Source organism: Argentina silus, assembly GCF_951799395.1.
Source record: "Argentina silus genome assembly, chromosome: 7".
In the NCBI taxonomy this organism is placed as follows: Eukaryota; Metazoa; Chordata; class Actinopteri; order Argentiniformes; family Argentinidae; genus Argentina; species Argentina silus.
Genome location: NC_139661.1, coordinates 13,773,619 through 13,797,070, shown reverse-complemented (window position 1 = coordinate 13,797,070; position 23,452 = coordinate 13,773,619). Strand labels below are relative to the sequence as shown.

The window sequence follows — 23,452 nt, the reverse complement described above, 5'->3', positions numbered from 1 at the left end:
AGAGAAGACACCAGGAATAGAATGAGGAGAACGGTGGAACCAGCGGCCATCTTTTGGTGCACCATTTGGAAGTTTTGGTTTACAGCTTTATTAACAACCAACTAAAACTCAACTGACATTGGAATGTTCAGTCAAATGATGCTTGGTTGCTATGGTGCCGCCTCTGAATGTTTAGCTTCTCTGTGTGTGTTGACCCATGCATTAACAATAACAATGATTACCATGGCAATTATGTATTAGAATTCCATGTCGGCCATCTTTTGGTGTACCAGCCAAATTGCCATGGTCTGATGGACCACGTCTGTTCTACTCCTTCTGTTTCTATGGAGGAGGTACTTCATTCACCTCAACAGCAACACCTGTTTATTTAGAGCATGAAACCTATCCATGTCTAGACACGATAATTACTTTTTAAATACACAGTACTGTAGGTGTATGTGATTAATCTGATTAAGATTAATGGACTACCGTAAAGGCCGAGCCCTGCTTAAATGCAACAAAAGCTGTTTTCTTTTGTTGTTATTCTGATTGAGGGCGGCGTAATTAAGGGATTTGAATTCTTGAGAACTGTAGCTACCATTTCAAAACGGGTTAACTGTAAATAAACGGGATTTGGATGCATGCGAGGATCTTAATTCTCTCAAAGACTCTAATTGTTGACAAACCCTCCTCAACACACATCCTGTACACTCATCAATAAAACATGCAATCATGAAATATGCATAAATACACAAATCCGTTGGACGTACAGTTCAGTATTGACACTGAACGTGAACCAACGCTCAACACCGACTCCGCTTTGCGTACAGTAATTGAGTGCCAATTCATTTTACATAGGCAATAAGGCGAGCCATTTATCAATTATTCAGCGCCAACAGAAGCGGCAGCAGCAGCGCATCTCTCTGTCCTTGACTGACAAATGTAAATAGCAAGCTGCACCCCTGCACGCCGCGCGGCAGCCTAGCCAAGCACACCAGTGTGACAAATCCACATCAGTCACACATAAAGCCCACCTCATCGTTATTGTTGAGATCAAATACCCCACAGAGCAATGCTCCGAATAGAGGCTCAACACAATGCATGTTGATCTGTCCTGTGTTTCGTGCTCCATTCGGCACCGAGAGGGAGACGGGGGCTGCTGTCACAAAGGTAATCAGCCAGTGATTCACGTGTAACCGTATCTGCGTGTGTCAGTGGCAGGATTAGCTTTAGTTTGTGTTGTGTAAAACAGTGGAGCTGTTGGCTTGTCAGATGTTTCAAAATGGCCCCAGGACTATTTTTGAATCGGTTGTGGCGGTATTGTAGTTTGCTACACGAAAAGATCTGAATTATTACGTTTACAATACCCACTCTTGTATCCATCTACAGAATCTCATCTCAATATAACGGTCACACCTTGACTCCACTGGGGTGGTGGATACGCAAAGAATGGAAGCATATCAAATATATTTCCAGTGATTTTATGAAACATAGGTTATACAACCCTTTGTTTTCCCATCATTGTGTTTGTACAAGACCATCCCACTACAAAAATAGAATGTTGATACAATAGAACACATTTTCCTAAAATACCATGTTTGCGTTACTGTTAAAAAAAAAAAAAAAAATCAGATGATGAGTAACATGTTGTGCTTGCAGCCTTCTAGCTCTATTCCTAGTGTTGATACCAACACCCACCTCATTGTAAACCATGTTGAACAGAAAGATCTCTTCTTATCCTTGGCTAAATATCCCTCACAAACACAAGCTCATCCATAGAGGAGAGGATGGAGGGTGGGAGGGAGGGAGGGAGGGAGGGAGGGAGGGACAAGGCTGCCGGGGCTGAGGTGTTGGCAGCGTCTCTGCATGGGGCTTACGGGGCCTACAGCATGTGGCCCATCTAACAGGGGGATTGTGCGGGAGCAACACAGCCACTGTATTCACTGGGACATCATATGGTTGTTCCAACAGTAGCCTTTCTGTAAAGGAGACACACATCAAAGAGAGACGTATTTTATCTTCCGGGCCAAATGGACCTATTAGGACGCTGACCGGCGCTGAAATGGCCCTGAGCCACACATCACTGAACACACCCTGGCCTGCGCAGACACAGAGTCGCTCCAACCAGCGGCAAACATCCCTGTGATTGTGTGTGCGTGTGTGTGCGTGTGCGTGTGCGTGTGCGTGTGTGTGTGTGTGTGTGTGTGTGTCTGCACGCACGTCAGATTGACAGAGCCAAAGACATATTGATGGATGTGATGTAACAAGAGCTATGTTTAAAGTTGACTGATTTCAGTCTAAAATCAGATGAGCACAATTGCCACTAAAAAATAAAAAGCGGAACAAAATTAAACAAAAACAATAACAACACTTACACTAATGATCACCTTTGTTGGCGATTGATTAGCCTACTGCAGTATGAATGAACAGTAATAAATACCATATAAATGCCTTATTACCTGCATTAATTAAACATTATTTTCCGCCTAGAAATAAACACAATACAGGTGATGGTAGGGTTATATGATGTGTAAACAGCGCAACACAGAGGATCCAAGTGTCCTCTGTATTGAAGCCTACATGGGAGATAATCCCGATATATCGCGCTGCCGTGAAGGGCCGAACGAGGGGAAAAGAGCGAACCGTCTAAACGAGAGTATAGCCGACTCTTGTAAGTTCCCAGCGCACTATTTCATATTTCAACCCCAGATCTGACTGAGAAAATGAAAGGCTTACAGTGTAACCACCTTCATAAATGGTAGGGCGGCCGACCGTAGCCTATAATACAATCAGAAGATTAACAGCACACTTCAAAATTCTACAGTATGTCCATAGACCTTCAGTGCGAGAGAGAATACAGTACGCGCATAGAAATGTTATAGTGGCAACATTCTGTGGGCTGCTTGGCCAGAAAATAGCTATCCCCGTTATAATAAATTACGACACTTTAATTTAATTGCTACGTAATAAATGTCAGTTTCACAGGAATACGGAGAATCATGCAAAAGTTGCCGAAGTGGCGTGGGGCAGCTTGTGCACTTGTCGTTGAAAGCAGTGATTGAGAAAACAAGCCTGCACATAAATACTGTTATCTGCACACATAAAGTTAAATAAGAAATACAAGTGTATTACCTTCAGCTCATGAATGGATATGCCTTGGGGAAAATATCTCGGCCGTCTTTTTAATAATCCATTTCAGATATCGTTCAGAAAGCAGTTCAGACAGTGGTCATTTCAGAATAACAATGCGAGCGCTACTTTTCTAAAAACCTCTTCAGCTTCTTCTTTTCTTACATGCCGCGCTCGAGCACAACGTCTTCAAATCGGAATATCCATCTCGAAATCCACTTGAAAACCCACCGGTTAAAAAACAACAACAACTCCTTGACGAAAACTGAACGGTACCGACAAACCTGGCGTCCAAAGAACTAACAATGGAGCGTTCCGAATCGACCGAACTCAGTCCGCTCCACAGAAGCTGCTGGTCATCCTATTTGGAGATGAAGCCTTCTCCCCAGCTGTCACCCGCCACACACGGGGAGGAGCTAAGCTCTTTTAGCGGAATAGGATCTTTTGTTTCAGCGGGTGCCACTTATGGACAACAACTGTAATTCTAGATTCTACTCCGGCATTTCATGAAAACACATGTTGAAAAAAAAAGATTAGGTCCGTTTCCTATTAATAGCGTGGATATGAAAATATTCACATTGAGTCTCTTGCATTATTGTACGATAGGTTATCGATACAATACTGGTTTATTCGCCTAAAAGCAGCCGACGTGTCTAGCTTAGTTTCCATGTGAATTGTCGGAAACAATTTCGTGGGGACAATTAATGATGCCGGCAGTTACGGCATGTTACCCCAATTGCTTTGTGCGTATTTTGCGCCCGGCCGGGCCGTTGCGAAACGGAATGCAGCCAGGTTCAAAGGCTCTCTTGTCTCCATCCATGGGAGACCCTTCCCCGGTGGTCCCGTCCTCTACCGGCGCACGGGCTGTCATCGCCCCTCGGTCGGGTTCAACCTAGCAGAAAATCAGTTTGGATCAGATTCAGAATAGACAACAAGAAATGTATCGGGATGGAAGTTTTAGCAACAGTTTATTTTTTTGTTGGAGTCTTGTCTTTTATGTATTAAACACATATTTATTGTATAGCCCTCTCTGACAAGTCCACGGGCAAGATATACACACTTGACATCTGTGGCGAAGACACTACTGGGGCCAGGACTGTCTTTTTAGCCATTAGGCTCCCATACTCGGATGTGTTTGCTCTATGTAAGAACAGGCCACCTGTGCTAGCATGAACTGTGTCCCAGAGTGACATCTCCGGATGATTTAAAGCGATGTATGCTACTACGGAGCATTAAATAATTAAATAACCTATAAGGCTGCCAAATACATGGCTCTAGTCCAGAAAAGTAAACTAGCGCCGTAGCCCCCTTTTCCTCATTCATCATCCTGTTAAATCTGCCTCTTCGATTTGTCACAAACCCACTGCTACACAATTAGGCAGCCTGAGTTCTGAAAAGATGAGGGATGGTCTGTAGTGAAGGTGAATCAAATCAAACTTTATGTAAGCACATTTCATACACAGATGCAACACAGTGCGCTTCATAAGATCAATACAAAACAAAACCAAAAAAAATTCAATAAAAACATGCTTTGCCTGCACTGAGTTGGTTACGCTAAGGTACTCTTATGATGAGGTAGCCTACATTTCGTTATCCATAATAAAGCTTATGAACTATTATCCCAGATAAACGTGTCCATGCATGCTGTTGTCTCCTTTAAGTTGCTGTGCCATGTGTTTTTAAATAAATCAGATAATAATGACTCAATTTAATTGACTATTGCACTCTGGACTATTGAGGGCACGTAATTATGCTATGCTTTTTTACTCTCGGAAGAGTCGACCAGGTTATTACTATCATAACACGATCCGATACGGTCTTAATGACATAGTAGTCCACACCACCAGTAATTATGCTTTTCAGTATTGTAGGCTACATAATAGCTGCCAGTGACTGTATCATTAGAGAGTAATTGTATAGTACAGTAGGCTATGCTACTTTACATCTGTATGGAAGATATATACAGTACCGTACCAATGATATCACCGGTTCTGTAATACAAATCAAACCAAAACAAACTATATAGTAGCTCCACTCCTGCTAGCTCCGATCACTTTGATGTGTAACGGTTGTTTAGCGTGGGTGGCTAGCAAGAGGGCCTATGAATCAGCATACTCAATATTAGGATACGCCGTACTTGGGGAAAAGCTTTAACTCTTGAAATATGTTCGTGTCAGAGCTTATCACGGCGAGGAGATGAAGTTGTCCCCGGCGTATTAACCTTCCCCGTGTGAGACAGACAGTATATATGTGAAATAGTGCATCAGATCACAGCTGAGACGGTGCACAGGGTAACGAGGATGAGTCAGAGTGTGTTGGGCCAGGGTTGGGTCCAGGGGAGGCTTGTGGAGGTAGAAATTGGAGGACAGAGCTCATTATAATGCATGGAATGGAATGAGATATGAGATACACGTGTGTGTTTGATACCATTCCTAACTCCATTCCATGCATTACAATGGCCCCGTTCTCCGATTTCTACCTCCACCAGCCTCCCCTGGTTGGGTCTCAGCCGTGTTCTGAAGTTACCTGTATTGTTGCTCTAAATCATGATGTTGGTAATAGGAAGCCCTGGCTGTGGTGTGATTTAAGTTTGGACTTGTGTGTGGAGCAGCATTCCTGTCTGTTACTGGAGCATTAAGGAGACCTGTCTGTCCTACTGCTCACCTGTCTGTCCTGCTGCTCACCTGTCTGTAGTGCTGCTCACCTGTCTGTCCTGTTGATCACCTGTCTGTCCTGTTGATCACCTGTCTGTGAGTCTTGTGTTCCTCACCTGTCTGTCCCGCTGCTCACCTGTCTGTCCTGTTCGTCATCTGTCTGTGGTGCTCCTCACCTGTCTGTCGTGTTTCTCACCTGTCTGTGGAGTCCTGTGTTCCTTACCTATCTGTGGAGTCCTGTATTGCTCACCTGTCTGTGGTGTTTCTCACCTGTCTGTGGTGTTGCTCACCTGTCTGTGGTGTTTCTCACCTGTCTGTGGACTCCTGTGTTCCTCTCCAGTCTGTGGAGTCCTGTATTGCTCACCTGTCTGGGGACCGTGATGAGACAGCTGGCAGAGGTGTGTGGCCCTCTCAGGTGCAGTGTCAGACAAACAACCTGAGATTCCTGTCACGCTCACATCAACAGATAGTTGCTATGACATAGGGTATACACTGTAGGCCTTCCATTGTCTGAGTTTTGAGCATATTGGGACAATTAACTGTATTATCTCGCGTTATTAAATGGTAATTACAACTCTATAAACAGTACCATTCCTGAATACTTGAAGACACCAGTCAGGCCCCAAGAGATTGTTTTTATTTCTAATATGTTCGTGCACATATTGGGGCAATTTACTGGACTCTGATGTCACGTCTCATTAGATAAGTTGTCACACATGTGTGTGTATATATATATATATATATATATATATACTGTTATATATATATAGCTGTTATTACAACTATAAAGTAAACTCTCTCCATCATTCCTGAGTAGTTGGAAAAGATTGTTGTGTTATTTCATGACGGGGGGCGTCAGCTTACAGTTGACATGCAACCTGTCATAACAAACTGTGGAGAATGACAAGAGGAAAACTTAATGGCCTTGTTATGCATTCCAGGTATAGGTACAGTACATATCTTCCAGGGGAGGCTGGTGGAGGTAGAAATCGGAGGATGGGCTCATTGTAAAGCATGGGATGAAGTGAGGAATGGTATCAAACACACATGCTTGATACAATTCCTCATTCTCATACTCTATTCCATGCATTACATTGAGCCTGTTCTCTGATTTCTACCTCCACCAGCCTCCCCTGTACATATCTTCTGAGGAGGCCTTTGTGTGGTTTGTAACAGAGAAGACGAAGCCACATCAGTGAGACAGGATGATGATCAAGGATTCACCACAGCACCGGTGTCGTGTCAGATAGTGTTCCCCCTTTATTAGTTGTGGTTTTAAGAGGTTTCTAAGGCAACACGTAATTGATGATGGCTTACTTGCATGTTACCATTGCATTCCAAGTGTTTTCATTCATTTTTAAGAATATTTTAACATAAATTATTTAATTCAGAACATCAATCGATGTTATTGCAATTTCTCAATTTAACACTCAAATTAATTAATATTTTTGACTTGCAATCAATGATATGTCATCTGCAAGCAGCGTCTTACAGATTAATAAATTAAATACCTTTTGAATACATAATTATATTCCTACAGCCGATCTAAAGTGCATGAATAATATAATATTTACAAAATGTGTTGAACCAGAGTATAACATGATTGAAGTAGTAATTAATCATCTTTGCAAACCTTGAGAATCATAACATTAATATTCATGGTATCATCAATAACTGTAATTAGTCATCATGAACCCAGCTTTGGAGAACCAAGTGTTATACATGTAAGTCACTATCATTGTTATTTTACAATAATTTTAATTAGATATAATTATTATTATTATTATTATTATTATTATTATTATTATTATTATTATTAATAATAATAATAATAATAATAATAATAATAATTAAAAAACAGACTTCTTGTCAGATCGCGAACACTATCTGACAAGAGAACACATTATGACACGACACAGGCTCTGGAGCGGGAGGAAGAGGAATCATATCCTCTGACACTATCCCTCTGCCACAGAACGGTTTCACACCAGCTAATTGGTCTCAGAGAAAATTGCGCAACAACTGTTTCCTCACATCAACATGTAGCCTGCTATACTCTTAGCAACAGAGTAGCATTCTAAAGATTTTTTTTATTTAATCCATAAGCCATAAGTGAGTTCATATAGTATTCAGAGCAGGTAACAAAGCAGTCTCATTCTGCTACATTCTAGCAGGATGCTCTGTGGGTAACCCACTGCGGGTGCTAAACTGTTCTAAATATAAGACAAATGTGTTTCAAGTGATAAACTCAGATTGTTCTCTCTGAATTCATCTACCAAACAGCTACAGAAAGAGCCGTACCAACAAGGGATGATCCAGTTTCGAGGCATGTTATCTGACTGCTTTGATCAGTATTCCATCAATATTATATTTATTATTATTTCATACATTTTTCATCAATTCAGAATGTAGTTACACTTACTGCAGAACAGCTCTCTGAGAGACAGAATGGCTATCATTAATGAAACTCAATCAATCAATCAATCAATCAATCAAACTGTATCTTTATAGCACATTACGTACATGAACGCAAAAAAGAAACTGTGACTGCCTGTGAGCCACAGACAACTACCGCAGCATATTAGATGAGAGGCGGGCGAGGCTTGTGACCTATAATGGCAAAACGCTGTTTGGCTGAAGTAGAGGAGATCCACTCAGACCCTGCACCTTGAGCCTGTGCCAGAGACGGAGGCTCCACCGCCAGGCCTGTCTACGTACAGGCATGAATAAGTCAGCGTTTCTGCACTGCATCCCTGTAATCAGCAGTGACAGTTAGAGAGCCGCTGTTTGGGGCTTCAGATGGGACCCACGGCTGCCATCATCACTCTCTCTCTCTCTCTCTCTCTCTCTCTCTCTGTGTCTGTGTCTGTCCTTCTTTCTTTCGCTCGTTCCCTCGCTTGTTCCCTCTCTCTCTCTCTCTCTCTCTCTCTCTCTCTCCCCTCTCTCTCTCTGTAAGTCTATGACTCTGTCTCTGTCCTTCTCTCTCCACTCTCTCTCTCTCCCTTCTCTCCTTCTGTCTCTCCTCTCTCTCTCTCTCTCTCTCTCTCTCCTTCGCTCTCCCCTCTCTCTCTCTCTCTCTCTCTCTCTCTCTCCCTTCTCTCCTCACTCTCTCCCTAGAAAGTGGGCCCTGCATCATGCAGAAACAGAACAACAGGCAGTATCCGCCTCAGTTGTTGGGTAACTAGCCTCCACCCACCTCCCCCGCCCCTTCCTTTGGACCAAGTGCGTCAGATGTACGTCTTCTCTGAGTCCCTGGGTTGTGGAGTCTCCATCTCCATCTCCATCCCCATCCTCATCTCCATCCCCATCGTCATCTCCATCCCCATCCCCATCCCCAACCTCATCTCCATCCCCAGCCCCATCCCTAGCCCCAGCCCCATCCCTAGCCCCAACCCCAGACCCATCCCTAGCCCCATCTCTAGCCCCAACCCCAGCCCCGTCCCCAGCCCCATCCCCAGCCAAAGCCCAATCCCTAGCCCCAATCCCAGCCCCATCCCTAGCCCCAATCCCAGCCCCATCCCTAGCCCCAACCCCAGCCCCATCCCCAGCCCCAGCCCCAGCCCCAACCCCAGCCCCAGCCCCAGCCCCAGCCCCAGCCCCAGCCCCAGCCCCAGCCCCAGCCCCATCCCTAGCCCCAGCCCCAGCCCCGTCCCTGTCCCCGTCCCCGTCCCCGTCCCCGTCCCCGTCCCCGTCCCCAGCCCCTGTCCCCAGCCCCAGCCCCGTCCCCAGCCCCAGCCTCATCCCCTTCCCAATCCCCATCCCCAGCCCCAGCCCCAGCCCCAGCCCCAGCCCCAGCCCCAGCCCCAGCCTCAGCCCCATCCCTAGCCCCATCCCCAGCCCCAGCCCCAGCCCCAGCCCCAGCCCCAGCCCCAGCCCCAGCCTCAGCCCCATCCCTAGCCCCATCCCCAGCCCCATCCCCATCCCCAGCCCCAGCCCCAGCCCCAGCCCCAGCCCCAGCCCCAGCCCCAGCCCCATCCCCAGCCCCATCCCCAGCCTCAGCCTCAGCCCCAGCCCCAGCCTCAGCCCCAGCCCCATCCCCAGCCCCAGCCCCAACCTAGCAGGTTAGCTGTTCAGGGTGAACCAGCTGATGTAATGACATCTGTGAGCAGTCCCTGCTGAATAAGTCATCCCCCCACTACTTACTTACACACACGATAGTGCTCATACATTTTTCAGCCAATGCCATTCCAGTTCTCCTCTCAGATGTGGACGTGCGTACAGTATGTCCATGTTGGCCTGCTATTGTCCACTCATTCAACCCAGCCTCTGCATATTTCATCATCTGAATCATCCATTGAGTAATTCATAGTTTCTTAGTGGTCTGAGAATGATGTTTTTACTTGATGACCTCATCCTACGCAGGAATATTGGTGCTGGTGTGAAAAGCATGGATTTTTTTGGGTCTAGAATCTGTGCATTTCCACACAATGACATCTGTAGCACATACCAGAGGAGGCTGGTGAAGGTAGAAATCGGAGGACGGGCTCATGGTAATGTGTGGAATTCCGTGCATTACAATGAGCCAGAATGGAACCATTCATTGTTCCATTCCATGCATTACAATGAGCCCGTCCTCCAATTTCTACCTCCGCCTGCCTCCCCTGACACATACTGTACTGTATGTGTATGCCTACATCAATATGCACCATTCTAATGTTTTGATTGACTAAATGAGTCCAGAACAGGGGAGAGCAGAAAATGATACCCACCCGTGATTAACCTTCAACCATGAAGCCTTTCTACATCCCTGTGTAGACAGACCTTACTTTGAACTGCTCAATGATTGATGTGTCAGATGAAAGCAATGTAGGTCATTGTGGGTTAGGGTCTGCATAGGCAGCATCAATCACCAGGGATAATAACCAACTATCAGAGGGGGTAATGGACCCATGGATGCCATTAAAGGTACATTCTACGACTATAACTCAACCGACTGTCCTTATTGTCACTTAACACAGCATCACAGCATCCTCCATTTCTTGATCTATTTTAGATAATGTTGTAGCATACATGTTGAGTGTTTAAATGGGCTATTGGTGATGTTTAAATGGGCTATCGGTGAGATTTATGGTGATAGTCACCCAATGTTCTGTAAACAGACAACAAAGAGTGTTTTTGAAGGACATTTTGTTGTTATTTCACAATTCATGTTATGCATGTTTTTGTTCCTATGCAGCTGAGTAGGTCAATGTTGTCAATGTTGAATGCTGTCATAATCTGTTTTCTTTACAACATTTTTAATGTACACAATTTTCTTTTATATCTCCCCTGACTCTTTACTGACAGAATGTATTTCGCTGTGTATGTGTGGATCCAAGAATACCTACAGCAAGACTGGAATCACAAACTTCTCTCCGTGGCGCTGTCTTTCATTCTCAGCCAGATTTCAGGTACCCTTGTGCCAGCATTGTATATTGTTTTAGTCAGCGGGATCTCACGCTGAATTTGTATGAATTGATACAAAAATTCATATGAAATCTTACATCGCGGGTCATATAAAAAGCTGTCTCCAAATCATGTAAAAATATTCATCCATCCTCATTAAGGCTGAATCTGTGTACTCTGAGACAGGAGAGACAAACACCGCCAGAAAAACAAACACTGACACCCAGCCATCTCAGGCACCTGAACACAAACAAAGTATTTCCAAATTCACACAATGTTGGCATACAGTGCCGTATAAAAATCGAGTGCCATGGAATTAAACATGAGGAAAACAGAATTTACAACTCCCTTTTTAAACCATTTGAGACCAAGTGTTTGTTTAGAGGTTAAAGCCAAATCAAATGAGGTTAACTGTGAATGTATCTCGCCCTTGGAGAGGCAGCTGCTATGTTTGTGCTGTGCACAGCAGACTAAAAGACTTGATTACATTCATTTGCATACTGAGAACTGCAACTTGCCAAATTTTCAACATGATGGCTGACCTCACTCAAGATTCATACATTATAGCATTACATCAAATGATATTGTTGTTCATGATGAATAGTCAACTGAAATAACATTATGTTGTATAACCACTAGCATTGGCTTACAGTGGCAGTCTTGGTACCCATAGGGCTGATGTCTCAGACAGAGATTAAGCCTCCCCATAGATTAGAAACAATAGACAATCTCAGTCGAGAGAACATTCTAGGCTTAATCTGTGTCTGTATGAGCCCTGCAGCACCAAGTGTAGTATCGTAGTCTCAATCTCCCAGACACAGAGACTCAGACAGTCCCCAACGTCACAAAAGAACAGAGAAATCAAGGCCCCAGCCCCCTCAGCTCTCTCCTCTGTGAGAGAGAGAAAGTTCAGTTGTCAGCACAACGACGACTGGGCGAGCGACAGGTGATGTAAGGATAATGACAGAGGGAGGAGGCTGCTTGACCCCTGGCGACCTCTTCCTGGATGCTGCAGTGGCTGCTGGGAAGGGAACCAGGAAGAGGGTGCAGTTAATGTGATGGGATATCCTGCCACTCCTGCCCCCCTCTTCCTCATAGTGTAATTGTTCCCACAGTCCCAGTCACCTTTGCAGGATGCTGCTGTACTTGAAGAGCACAGCACGCACACACACGTACGCACACACACACACACACACACACACACACACACACACACACAGGCACACGCACACGCAAACGCACACACACACACACACACACACACACACACACACACACACACACACACACACACACACACACACACACACACACACACACACACTGCCAGGTGACTCAACAGCATACGCAGGCAAGGACGCTCTCACTCTCGCTGAGTATGCCAACGCGGGAGACACAGTGTTGAGCTAACAACAGAAGAGAGATTTGTTGGAAAGTCACCTGATGTGACACGATTGGCAATAACAAAGGGAAAGTCATCATAAAGCGCAGCTGCACAAGCATCCTGAATGTACTGCAGCCGCAGAGTGAAAGGTTTATACACCGCTAAGTACAGTTGGTTTTCTAAGTACAGTTGGTTTTTTAAGTACACTTTCACACATTTATGCCAAAGTAAAGCTTAGCATCGGAGGGGCGTTTAAAGCAAACTAATTCCCCCCCAAATGAGATCATGCCCAGTTTTATGATCATTGCAGCTAAACGTTGATGGCTTCCCTCTTCAAAGGGACGATTATTTTATTTGTTATTATGTGTCATTATGGGTTTGGTTTCAATGTCCTTCTCTCAGTCACTTTGTGGCCATTCTCTGGTGGAAATGCGGCTTTCTTTTTTTTCCCCTCCCAAACATCAAAGGATGGCCACACTGGAGTTAGGAGCCCGTTTTGGCATTGCCCCCTCCTACCCCTGATCCTGTAATTACAGCTCACACAAGACATCAACATTATTACCCGTCCAGCCTGGATATAAGAACACCATAAAACACATCAAAGAGAGCTCACATTTCAAGGGGAAAATACAAAGTCATGGATAATGCATTAGTCCAACCTTCAAAAGTTAATGGATGCTAGTGTATGTAATCCAGTGAAAACTCTAAATTGATTAATAATACTTATATGATATGCTGTTGTAGTTTTGTTGAAGTTTCTTCAGACAGTATGATGATACATAAATTACAACTTTTAGAGATTTATCCAGTGGTCTTTGGAAACCCCTTTACAAACAATTTCCACAAACAAAACTTGTTTTTTCATTCTATATTTGTTCTGTTACAAACAGAATATTCAACTAAGTGTCAGTTTGGTTTTGAAAAGGGATAAGGCTCAACTGCTGCGGGCTGCTCGGTTCCCCACAGTCAAGCAGACAGGCTTTCACGGCACTACTTTCATGTTTCAATACTGCCCTCTTGTGTATGTTTTGATGTGCAGAGGAACACATCAAGAGCTCAAACAACCGGTTTATACGTTTGATGTCTGTTTTTATGCTTTCTTTCTTTACACTTTACTCGTTTTATCATGGTAGAACATATGTCATTAGGGTGTCAATCAAAAAACATTTGACACTTTTGGTAGTTTGGCTTAGTTGTTTAGTCAGACATTTGTATTGGAAACGACCCGACAACATAAGGATTTGAGAGTTGTGATGATGTAACATAGAGATGTGAGTTGTGATGATGTAACATAGAGATGTGAGAGTTGTGAATCCATGTAAAGGGAAAAGGCCTGCCGTGTTCTAGATGTAGTAGCTTTCATTTATTTGGCAAGATGTTTATGGAAACCGGGGGGGGGCTGGTGGAAGGGAGGTAGTAATCGGGGGACGGCCTCATTGTAATACATGAAATGGAATGAGAAATGGTATTGAACGTGTTTGATACCATTCCTCATTTCAATCCATGCATTACATTTACATTTATGGCATTTAGCAGACGCCGTTATCCAAAGCGACTTACAACAAATACATTTGTCTAAGTAAGTGAATCATCCACCCATCAGTCATCATCCACCCATCAGTCAGTAGGAAAGCACCATGGTCTTGAATTTGATGCGAGCTGCTACCGGGAGCCAGTGATAGAAGGAAAAGGAGGATGGGGGTGACATGGGAGAATTTGGGGAGATTGAACACCAGACGGGCAGCAGCATTCTGGATGAGCTGCAGAGGCCTGATGGCGGAAGCGGGGAGCCCGGCCAAGAGTGTGTTGCAGTAGTTAAGGCGAGAGATCACAATTGTCTGGACCAAGAGTTGTGCTGCTTCTCTGCTGAGGAATGGACGTATCCTTCTGATGTTGTAGAGTAAGAATCTACAGGAGAGCGCTGTCACTGTGATGTTCGCCGCACAGGATAAGTGGTTGTCAAGGATCACCCCAAGGTTATTGGCTGTCTGGGAGGAGGAGAAGAGGGCAGGCTTTCCCCGGGAGGAAGAGCAGATCAGTCTTGTTAAGGTTGAGCTTGAGGGGATGGGCTGACATCCAAGTGGAAATGTCTGCAAGACACACAGAGACACGTGTTGCCACCTGTGAGTCAGAAGGGGGGAAAGAGAGAAAGAGTTGAGTGTCATCTGCGTAGCAGTGGTAGGAGAAACCATGTGAGGAAATTACTGAGCCAAGAGATTTGGCATAGAGGGAGAACAGTAAGGGCCCTAGGACAGAGCACTGGGGGACCCCAGTGGTGAGGGCTCGTGGAGACGACAGCGATTGGCCAGGAGAGTGCAGAGCCAGAGATGCCCAGTTCTGAGAGGGTGGAGAGAAGAATTGGGTGGTTTACTGTGTCGAATGCAGCAGACAGGTCCAGAAGAATGACAACAGATGAGAGGGAAGAAGCTCGAGCAGAGTGGAGGGCCTCCATGACAGCAAGGAGAGCAGTCTCAGTAGAGTGCCCAGCCTTAAAGCCAGATTGGTGAGGGTCAAGGAGGTTGTTCTGAAGGAGGTAGTGAGACAATTGTTTAGAGACAGCATGTTCAAGGGTTTTAGATAAGAAGGAGAGAAGGGATACCGGCCTGTAGTTATGGATAGCAGACGGGTCAAGAGTTGATTTCTTGAAAAGAGGCTTGACTCTGGCTGTCTTAAAGGCAGCTGGGACAGATCCTGTGGATAGAGAGGAATTGATTATGGTGGTAAGGAATGGAAGGAGGTCTTTGGAGATGGATTGGAAAGGGGGAGGGGATAGGATCGAGGGGGCAGGTGGTTGCCCGCTTGGATGTGACCAGTTTTAGAATATCATCGGGGGAGAGGGGGGAAAAAGCAGATAAACCAGAGACCGAGTGTAGCACAGTGGGTTTGGGAGGAGAGGTAGCAGTGTTGGCGAGAGGTAGAGAGAAGCTGCTAATGTCATCAACCTTCTTTTCAAAGTAGGTGACGAAGTCATCCACAGACAGGGAGGAAGAGTTGGGTTGAAGAGTGAGGAAAATGTGGAGAACAGTTTCCTTGGGTCAGAGACAGAGGATTGAATTTTGCAATGGTACTAAGAAGCTTTAGCAGCTGATGCAGATGAGGTGTAGTTGAGGAGGAGAGAGAGATAAGGTTTTAGGTCATCAGGGAGGCCGGTTTTTCTCCATTTCCTCTTAGCTGTCCGGACCCCGACTCTACAAGCTTGCATGGTTTCAGACAGCCAAGGAGCCTGTGGAGAGGATCGTGCTGGCCTTGAGGTCAGTGGACAGAGAGAGTCGAAGGATGAGGAAAGAGTGAGCAGGAGGGTGGAGGAGGCTGCATCAGTGGATAGAAGGAAGAAGGATTTGACAGAGGGTAGGGAGGATAAGACAGAGGAAGAGAGAGCGGTAAGGGAGAGGGTACGCAGGTTGCGACAAGAGGACAGTCTGGCTAGAGACTGACTGGGAGGGGGTGGATTTGAGGGGAGGGGAGAAGGATACAAAATGATGATCAGAAACTGGAAGAGGGCTAACAGTAAGGTTGGAGGTATGAGAGGATCTGGTGAAGACAAGGTCGAGCTGATTGCCCGCCTTATGAGTTGGAGGAGAGTGGGACAGGTAAGGCTGAAGGAGGAGAGAAGGTCAAGTACTCTAGACAAGTGAAGCTTCTCTGACTGGATGTTGAAGTCACCCAGTAGTGAGAGCGGTGTACCGTCCTCAGGGAAGAAGCTGACAAGGACATCCATCTCATCTAAGAAGTGGCCAAGCTGACCTGGTGGACGATAGATAACGACAATGTGAAGTTTGACAGGGGAGGTGACAGAAACAGCATGGAATTTGAAGATGTGACAGGGGAAGGACATTATGTGACCATTTAGGTGAGATGAGGAATACTGTGCCTCCCCCTCGACCAGAGACTCTAGGGGAATGAGAAAAGGAGTAGGCATCAGAGAGGGAGAGTAGCTGAGTTTTCCGGTGTAATCCATGTCTCTGTGAGGGCAAGGAAGTGGAGGGACATGAAGCAGGCGTAAGCTGAGATAGCCTCTCCTTTCCGGACCGCTGACTGGCAGTTCCAGAGTCCTCCCATGACAGTGAGGTTGTGGTCAGTTGAGCATGGTGGATAGATTAGATTGGAATGGTTGCGAGGGGAGGTGTAGCTTTGATGTGTCCTCCTGAGGGATGAAATAACAGGAATGGGGAGAAAGCACATTGTGATATTTGCCGGTATAGAGATAGAGGGTTTGTGGGCAATACAACATGTAGGTAGCGCTCAATACACTCAGAGTAGTGAAAAAATAAACTAATAGAATAAAAATACTTAGTAGTTTGGCCTTCCTCTCAGGCCTTCCTCGATGGACTCCACAGATTGACTCCTTCGTCTTCGTGTCAGGAGGCTATCGCACAGGCTGTCGCAGAGGCTGTCGCTTTAGACTGGAGAACAGGCTACACCACTCAATTCCAAATGTATTAGTCCTGGTCCAAGGTGAGCAGGAGTTAAATACCTTGCAGAATAGTTTCAGGCCCTCCAACTGGAGATTGACAGCAATTGGCTTCAAACAGATAGCTTTCAACATAAACTCGGTCCCAGAGCTTAAGGCAGGATAGCCACAGCAAAATACAGCAAAACTACCAGCAACACACTGACTTTAAACAAGATTAAATTAACTTACTTAGACTGGAGAACAAGCTTCACCACTCAATTCCAAATGTATTCATTACAATGAGCCCGTCCTCCGATTTCTACCTCCTTCCCTGATGGAAACTCTAGAGCTTGGATACAAACAAACCATAATTATTCATGAAACCTATAAGTCACTGCATTGGTCTATTGTTCACACAACAATGACCATTCTAAGATCAAGCTATGCTTTAGATATTGTTTGAGGTAATCATAAAACAATATTACTCCTCGTACTGTATGATGCATAACAGTGGAGGCTGGTGGGGGTAGAAATCGGAGGACAGGCTCATTGTAATGGACGGATTGGAATGAGGAATGGTACTATTCCTTTCCATGCATTACAATTAGCCAGTCCACCGATTTCTACCTCCTCCTGCCTCCACTGGTGTCTATCAAGTCTTCTGCTGTGATACAATGTGACTGACAGGTACAGTAGCATCAAGATTGTTGGGCAGTCACCATGGTCATACTGTAGCAGCCTCATCACCCCTAAGATTGGCTGGCAGCCAACATTTCAAAGTGCTCAGCTGGTACGGTAGCGTCAATGTCAACTAGAAACTTACACACACACACACACACACACACACACACACATACACACATACACACACATACACACACAGTAGCATCCATGTCAGCTAGAAAACATGAAAAACAGCCCTGTGACAGGTGAGCCATGTTTCTTTGAAATCATCTCTGTAACAGGAAACTCTCTTCTCTCCTTTGTTGTACTCAGATTGCAAAATTAATGAACTTCCTTGCCATTGCAAAACAGAAAATACTGGGTGAAATCTAGTTTTTGCACAAGCCTGCTCTGTGCTCTCACTAACAAAGAGTCAGTCACCATCAAGCCCTGGGAGAATTTAAAAAATGTAATGCTTCATGCAGATTGTCTGACACATTACACTAGGGGCGCAGCTCCTCCAAAACCCATCCCTCCATTATTTCCCTCCATAATTTCCCAGGGAGTTCTTTTCACAGCCTGATTCAAAAGGTAAAACAAAGAGATAATGGCACGTGACAGTGTGACATATTTACACCGAGATCAAACCTGTGTGTGTGTGTGTGTGTGTGCGTGTGTGTGTGTGTGTGTGCACATGTGTGTATGTGTGTGCGTTTGTGTGGTGTACACACCCTTGTGTGTGTGTGTGTGTGTGTGTGTGTGCGCATGTGTGTATGCGTGTGCGTTAGTGTGCGTGCACACGCCCTTGTGTGTGTGTGTGTGTGTGTGTGTTTGTGTGTCAACTCCACAGCACTGTAATATTTAGTATGAGGCATGCACTGCATCTTTAATCACATTGTGACCTAGTTCCCCCCACCACTGTCAACAGTTTCAGCAACTGCGATAGTGGAAAAAAATGTCCCTAAACCATCTTAATGTCAATGACATGTCACCCTGTTAATTATTCATGGGACAACGGTCTGTCCCACTTATCCCTGCACCACTTAATTGGGCTTGAAATGTCCTCCCTTCACTTCCACTGTGTCACCCTTCACAAGGCAGACAGGGAGGGCAGCCATTAATGCCAGACACATAAACACAAAGTGTGATTTATAAACGAGGTTGTTGATCAAAGATCCCTGCCTGGGATTCACGCTGGAATAACACCAGTTCAGACCAGGCGCCTCTGGTGCTAATGCTTATGCTAATAGACAGGCCAACAACCAGAGGAGATTAGGCTACTGGACCTGGGGAGGCTGGTGGAGGTAGAAATCAGAGGATGGGCTCATTGTAATGCATGGAATGGAATTAGGAATGGTATCAAACTGTAATGCATGTGTTTGATACCATTCCTCATTCCATTCCATGCATTACAATGAGCATTACAATTTCTACCTCCACCAATGTCCCCTAATGTGAATGTGGATTGTGGATTGTGCTTATGTGTTTGGGTGCCTTGTGTGTTTTAATATATTGATGTTATTAATGTGTCATTGTGTTTTAATATGTTGACATTATTAATGTGTCATTGTGTTTTAATATGTTGATGTTATAAATGTGTCATTGTGTTTCAGGTACCATTTATCTTGTTGGAGCATGTGAGGCAAAACTAATGTTTTCGCAAGCAGTCAATAAAGAACATGTAAAAACCTAATAAAAACTGATATTTAAATAAAACAGGAACATAGAAACAAGAAGGATAGAAATAAAGGGAAGAACCAGAGCAACTGAGCAGTCTTATGGCCTATGGGTAGAAACTGTTCTGGAGCCTGTTGGACTGGATGCTCTGGTACCTTTTGCCAGAAAGTAACAGAGAGGACAGGGACTGGGTCATTGTTATGCATGGCACAGAATGAGGAATGTTATCAAACACGTATTTCACAATTCCGTGCATAACAATAAGCTCGTCCTCTGGTTTCTTCCTCCACCAGCCTCCCCTGAATAAAAGGCAATCGGGGATGTAGTGATTAGTGGGTAAACCCTAATGCATGAAACAGACATTGACCTAGCAGAAAAGGTCGGTCAACCCTATTCACCAAAATAAAAAGGTTGCTAAACTCAGTTTACTACTTAAATCCACAATGCACTGGAGATAGGCTTGTGTGTGCTTTCTTGCAACTCGCTTGTTGTATCCATTTGCCTACTCCATTTGCTGTCCACTCTAAAGTGATACATAAGATAATGTCAGTGGGGACGTATTGAAAGCGGAACCTGCACATATCGATCATTTGGCCTGATCAAACCATTGATAACGATGATGTGACAGAACTACAGTGACCACAATGCATTGCGCATAGATAGTCATGACATCTCTGCAACCCTGAAAAGCGAGCATTGGTGTTTCTCTTTAGCGCACAGTATTTTCTCTTCGTAAAATGGTTACGTGTGTATAGAATAGTATTTTAACCTTTGGATAGTATCATTTGAAGAAGACGAGCGGCGGACAACAAGGTGCCTGAATGACAGCAAAAACATTGGGGTAAGTTGGACATGGTTAAACGTTAGCTAGCTACCTGGCTAGCTACCTAGCTAGCTCATTATGAAAACACAGCCAGCAATGACAGCTTGCTATTGACAGCTAGCTAGCTAGCCACAGTGCAGAATGTGAGCCAGGAGTCAAAGACATGTACTTGATATTTCGACAGTTTGGTTTTAATCATAACCGTTTTTTTGTCAATGCTAACCGATAATTTGACAGTTGACAGCTAGCTTGTGTTGTCATCTCGTTTCCGAGTGCTGGCGTCACGTGAGTTGGCACACGAAACTTGCTCACCTCTTTTCAGTTTAGAAACGTTTGCTCCGCTGTGTGTTTGCTAGCTAGCTTCGGTCCAAACTGTCATCTTCACACAGGTTTGTTTTATATGTATGAAGAGTAAATCGAGGCTTAGCGCGATGTACATTTTCTTCTAGCTAGCTTCGTTACTAGCTAGCTGTTCAAATACGTGAATGTATGCTGTAGCTATCAACACTGTCATAATCCATAGTGGATCAGTCATACAGAGTGCTCTTCAGTTTTGCTGTCAGCTCGCTACTGTAGCTGGCTAGCATGAGCTAGCTCCCTGACCTGCCAAATACGTGGCTTACCAGCTAGACAGATACATTAGAAATGTTGCTGCAGTCCTCGCATCTCTATAACAGTTAGTGACATCTCACACATGCAGTTACAATCACGTATTGTATAAATGGATAGCTAGGTCCAATAGGGCCGGGGCATTGATGAAGCAAGCTAGCCAGTTAGCTTTCATAAGTTGACAGTTTAGCTTGTGATCTAGCTAGCGTATCTACAGTGGACATACAGTGGAGTGGGTTAGCTGGCTAAGCTAGCAATGGCTCTCAGATCAGTGGTGACAAGGCGGTGCGACCCAGTTGGCTCTCTGACATGTCCTGTTCCCATTCAAACGAGCTGCTGTTGAATCAGGCTCTGATGATGGTGTTTGACGGATGTGTGGTTCTTGTTGGAAAAGCACTTTTTGAGACAATTGTCATTGTTAAAAAGTGCCATACAAATACATTCGATTAGCTGATTGATAGGTGAGGTAGCTATCCAGCTACAGCTGTTGCTTGTTGTCCACTGAAGGTTGTTTTTCTCTGAGATGACAGTGCCGATTTGTTTCTCTTTTACCCCTACAGGGAAAACTGCTATGCTAGTGACCTTTCTATGTGCAGCACAATGACCATGTCCTTGCATTGGTTTCTCGTGAGCCTTTCCTGGATCCAGACCATATTGTGAGGCAGAGAGAGGGAGGGAAGACGAGGGGACAGGGAGGACCATGAATCTGCACCAGGTCCTCACAGGGGCTGTCAACCCTGGAGACAATTGTTTTTCTGTTGGGAGTGTAAACAATGTTCCATTCACGGTAAGATATTTCCACCTTAATCATCCTCTCCCTACTATCAGTGGAGGCTGGTGGAGGTAGACATCGGAGGCAGGGATCATTGTAATGCATGGAACGGAATGAGGAATGATATCAATGGAATGAGGAAATGGTATCAATGGAATGAGGAATGATATCAAAATGTTTTCCTCATTCCATTCCATGCCTTCCAATGAACCTGGCCTCTGATTTTTGCCTCCACCAGCCTTCCCCCTGCCCTACATTTTAGTCTTGTCATCATACTCCCAAGCAATGAGAGTTAAACGCTCAGGGCTTTGGTGAAGACTGGTGCTCTGTGTGAATACAGCTCCTCTCACTGCTCACTGTCCCGAGGAGTGAATCTGATACTATACCCAGAGAGTCTTTCACCGAGACGATCAATATCAGACTATTTTTGTGTCTGTCCTCTGGTGTGTGGTAAAGGGTAGAAAGTGCTTATTCAGGATGACAGTCTGCCTCCTGTCAGCGAACATATTTATGCATAGGATCCATATTCTAGATGTTATATTTTAGTGATACTTTTATTGTCATTTGCTATTTTATAACAAACAAGTCTATAGATATCATATAGCCTAGGCCTAGGGCTGAAACTTTATGTTGCCAGTGACTCACAATGACTCTCAATCTACCGGCACAAGCTAAAGCAGTTCCACTGCTTGTCCAGCCAGTTCTGTGTCTAGCAATGACCCAAATAAAAGCTAGCTCCTCAACAGTGCAACAAAGGAATAATAATAATAAAAACAATAACATAGGTAGCAATATTAGGTAGCAATAGTGTGTGAGAGAGTGCAAATGTGCAATGCGCACCTATGACAGTTGATTGTGATTATCCTAACGGAGTCCCCTCTCCTCTCCTCTCCTCTCCTCTCCTCTCCTCTCCTCTCCTCTCCTCTCCTCTCCTCTCCTCTCCTCTCCTCCTGCCCTCCTGCCCTCATGTGATAGGCCTATGCCTCCGGCTGTGACATAGTGATTTTGGGCAGCGACTTTGAGAGGCTGCAGATCATACCTGGGGCCAAGCATGGCAACATCCAGGTGGGCTGCGTGGACTGCTCTGTTCAAGGGGGACAGGTAAGAGACACGACTCCTGACACACCCTCTCCTCTTTACTTTCCTGTCTTTCTTCACTATCTCTAGCCAATAAAAATGACACCTTCGATGGTCACAAAATCACCCATGTAGAGAACACACACACACACACACACACACACACACACACACACACATACACACACAGGAGGGTAGATAGAGAAAACACACGCATACACACACAGGAGGGTAGGTAGAGAGAACACACACACACACACACACACACACACACAGAGGAGGGTAGGTCAAGAGATACACACACACAACCAAGTACAGTAATGTTAATTCTAAAGGAACAGGTTTGACTGTAGTGCCATGCTGTGTGAAACCTGTTGCCTCAGCTCTCCTTGTCCTGGTTCACCGTCAACACATTTTAGTATGCGTCACTAACACACACACACACGTGAACACACGTGCACACACACACACACACGTGCACACACACACACACACACACACACACACACACATTTTAGTATGTGTGTGAGATATGCCGTGTGACTGAGCTCGGCTTGCTTCACTCGCAACGACCACAGACATCAAAACATGTAAAGAAAAAAGAATACAGTATATCTTGTCCTTTGCTGATATGATTGTGGAAAAATCTGTTGTATTGTTCCCCTGATATAGCCTATAATTGTCCAATGAGCCAGAGTCTGTTTGCAGTAAATAGCAAGTCACCGTGACTCAGTGCTTCATGACATCCAGTCCTCTTGACGGCCCGAATATTCACTTCATCAGACAGAACCTGTGTTATCTGAAGACGCAACAGCAGCTGGAGTGTTTCTGCCCCTAACCATAGACGTTTAATTCCTCTGGATGTGACAGTAGCTTGCAGGGCTGGAACCAGGACTCAAGCACGAAT

General features: G+C 44.9%; 2 protein-coding genes across 3 annotated transcripts in view; one reads left to right on the top strand and one right to left on the bottom strand.

The window, feature by feature from the left end:
- Positions 1-3,344, bottom strand: part of sema6a (sema domain, transmembrane domain (TM), and cytoplasmic domain, (semaphorin) 6A) — a 94,736-nt gene extending 91,392 nt beyond the window's left edge. For both annotated transcript variants that reach the window (XR_014554304.1, XM_083673200.1), the window contains exon 1: positions 3,112-3,344. The gene's annotated coding sequence lies outside the window, so the exon portion shown is untranslated. The remainder of the gene's footprint in view (positions 1-3,111) is intronic.
- Positions 3,345-19,944: 16,600 nt separating this feature from the next.
- dmxl1 (Dmx like 1) overlaps positions 19,945-23,452 on the top strand; it is a 40,500-nt gene continuing 36,992 nt past the window's right edge. The window contains exons 1-3 of the mRNA XM_083673948.1: positions 19,945-20,105; positions 21,257-21,483; positions 22,444-22,569. Coding sequence (XP_083530074.1) covers positions 21,397-21,483; positions 22,444-22,569 — 213 coding nt within the window. The 5' untranslated portion in view covers positions 19,945-20,105; positions 21,257-21,396. The remainder of the gene's footprint in view (positions 20,106-21,256; positions 21,484-22,443; positions 22,570-23,452) is intronic.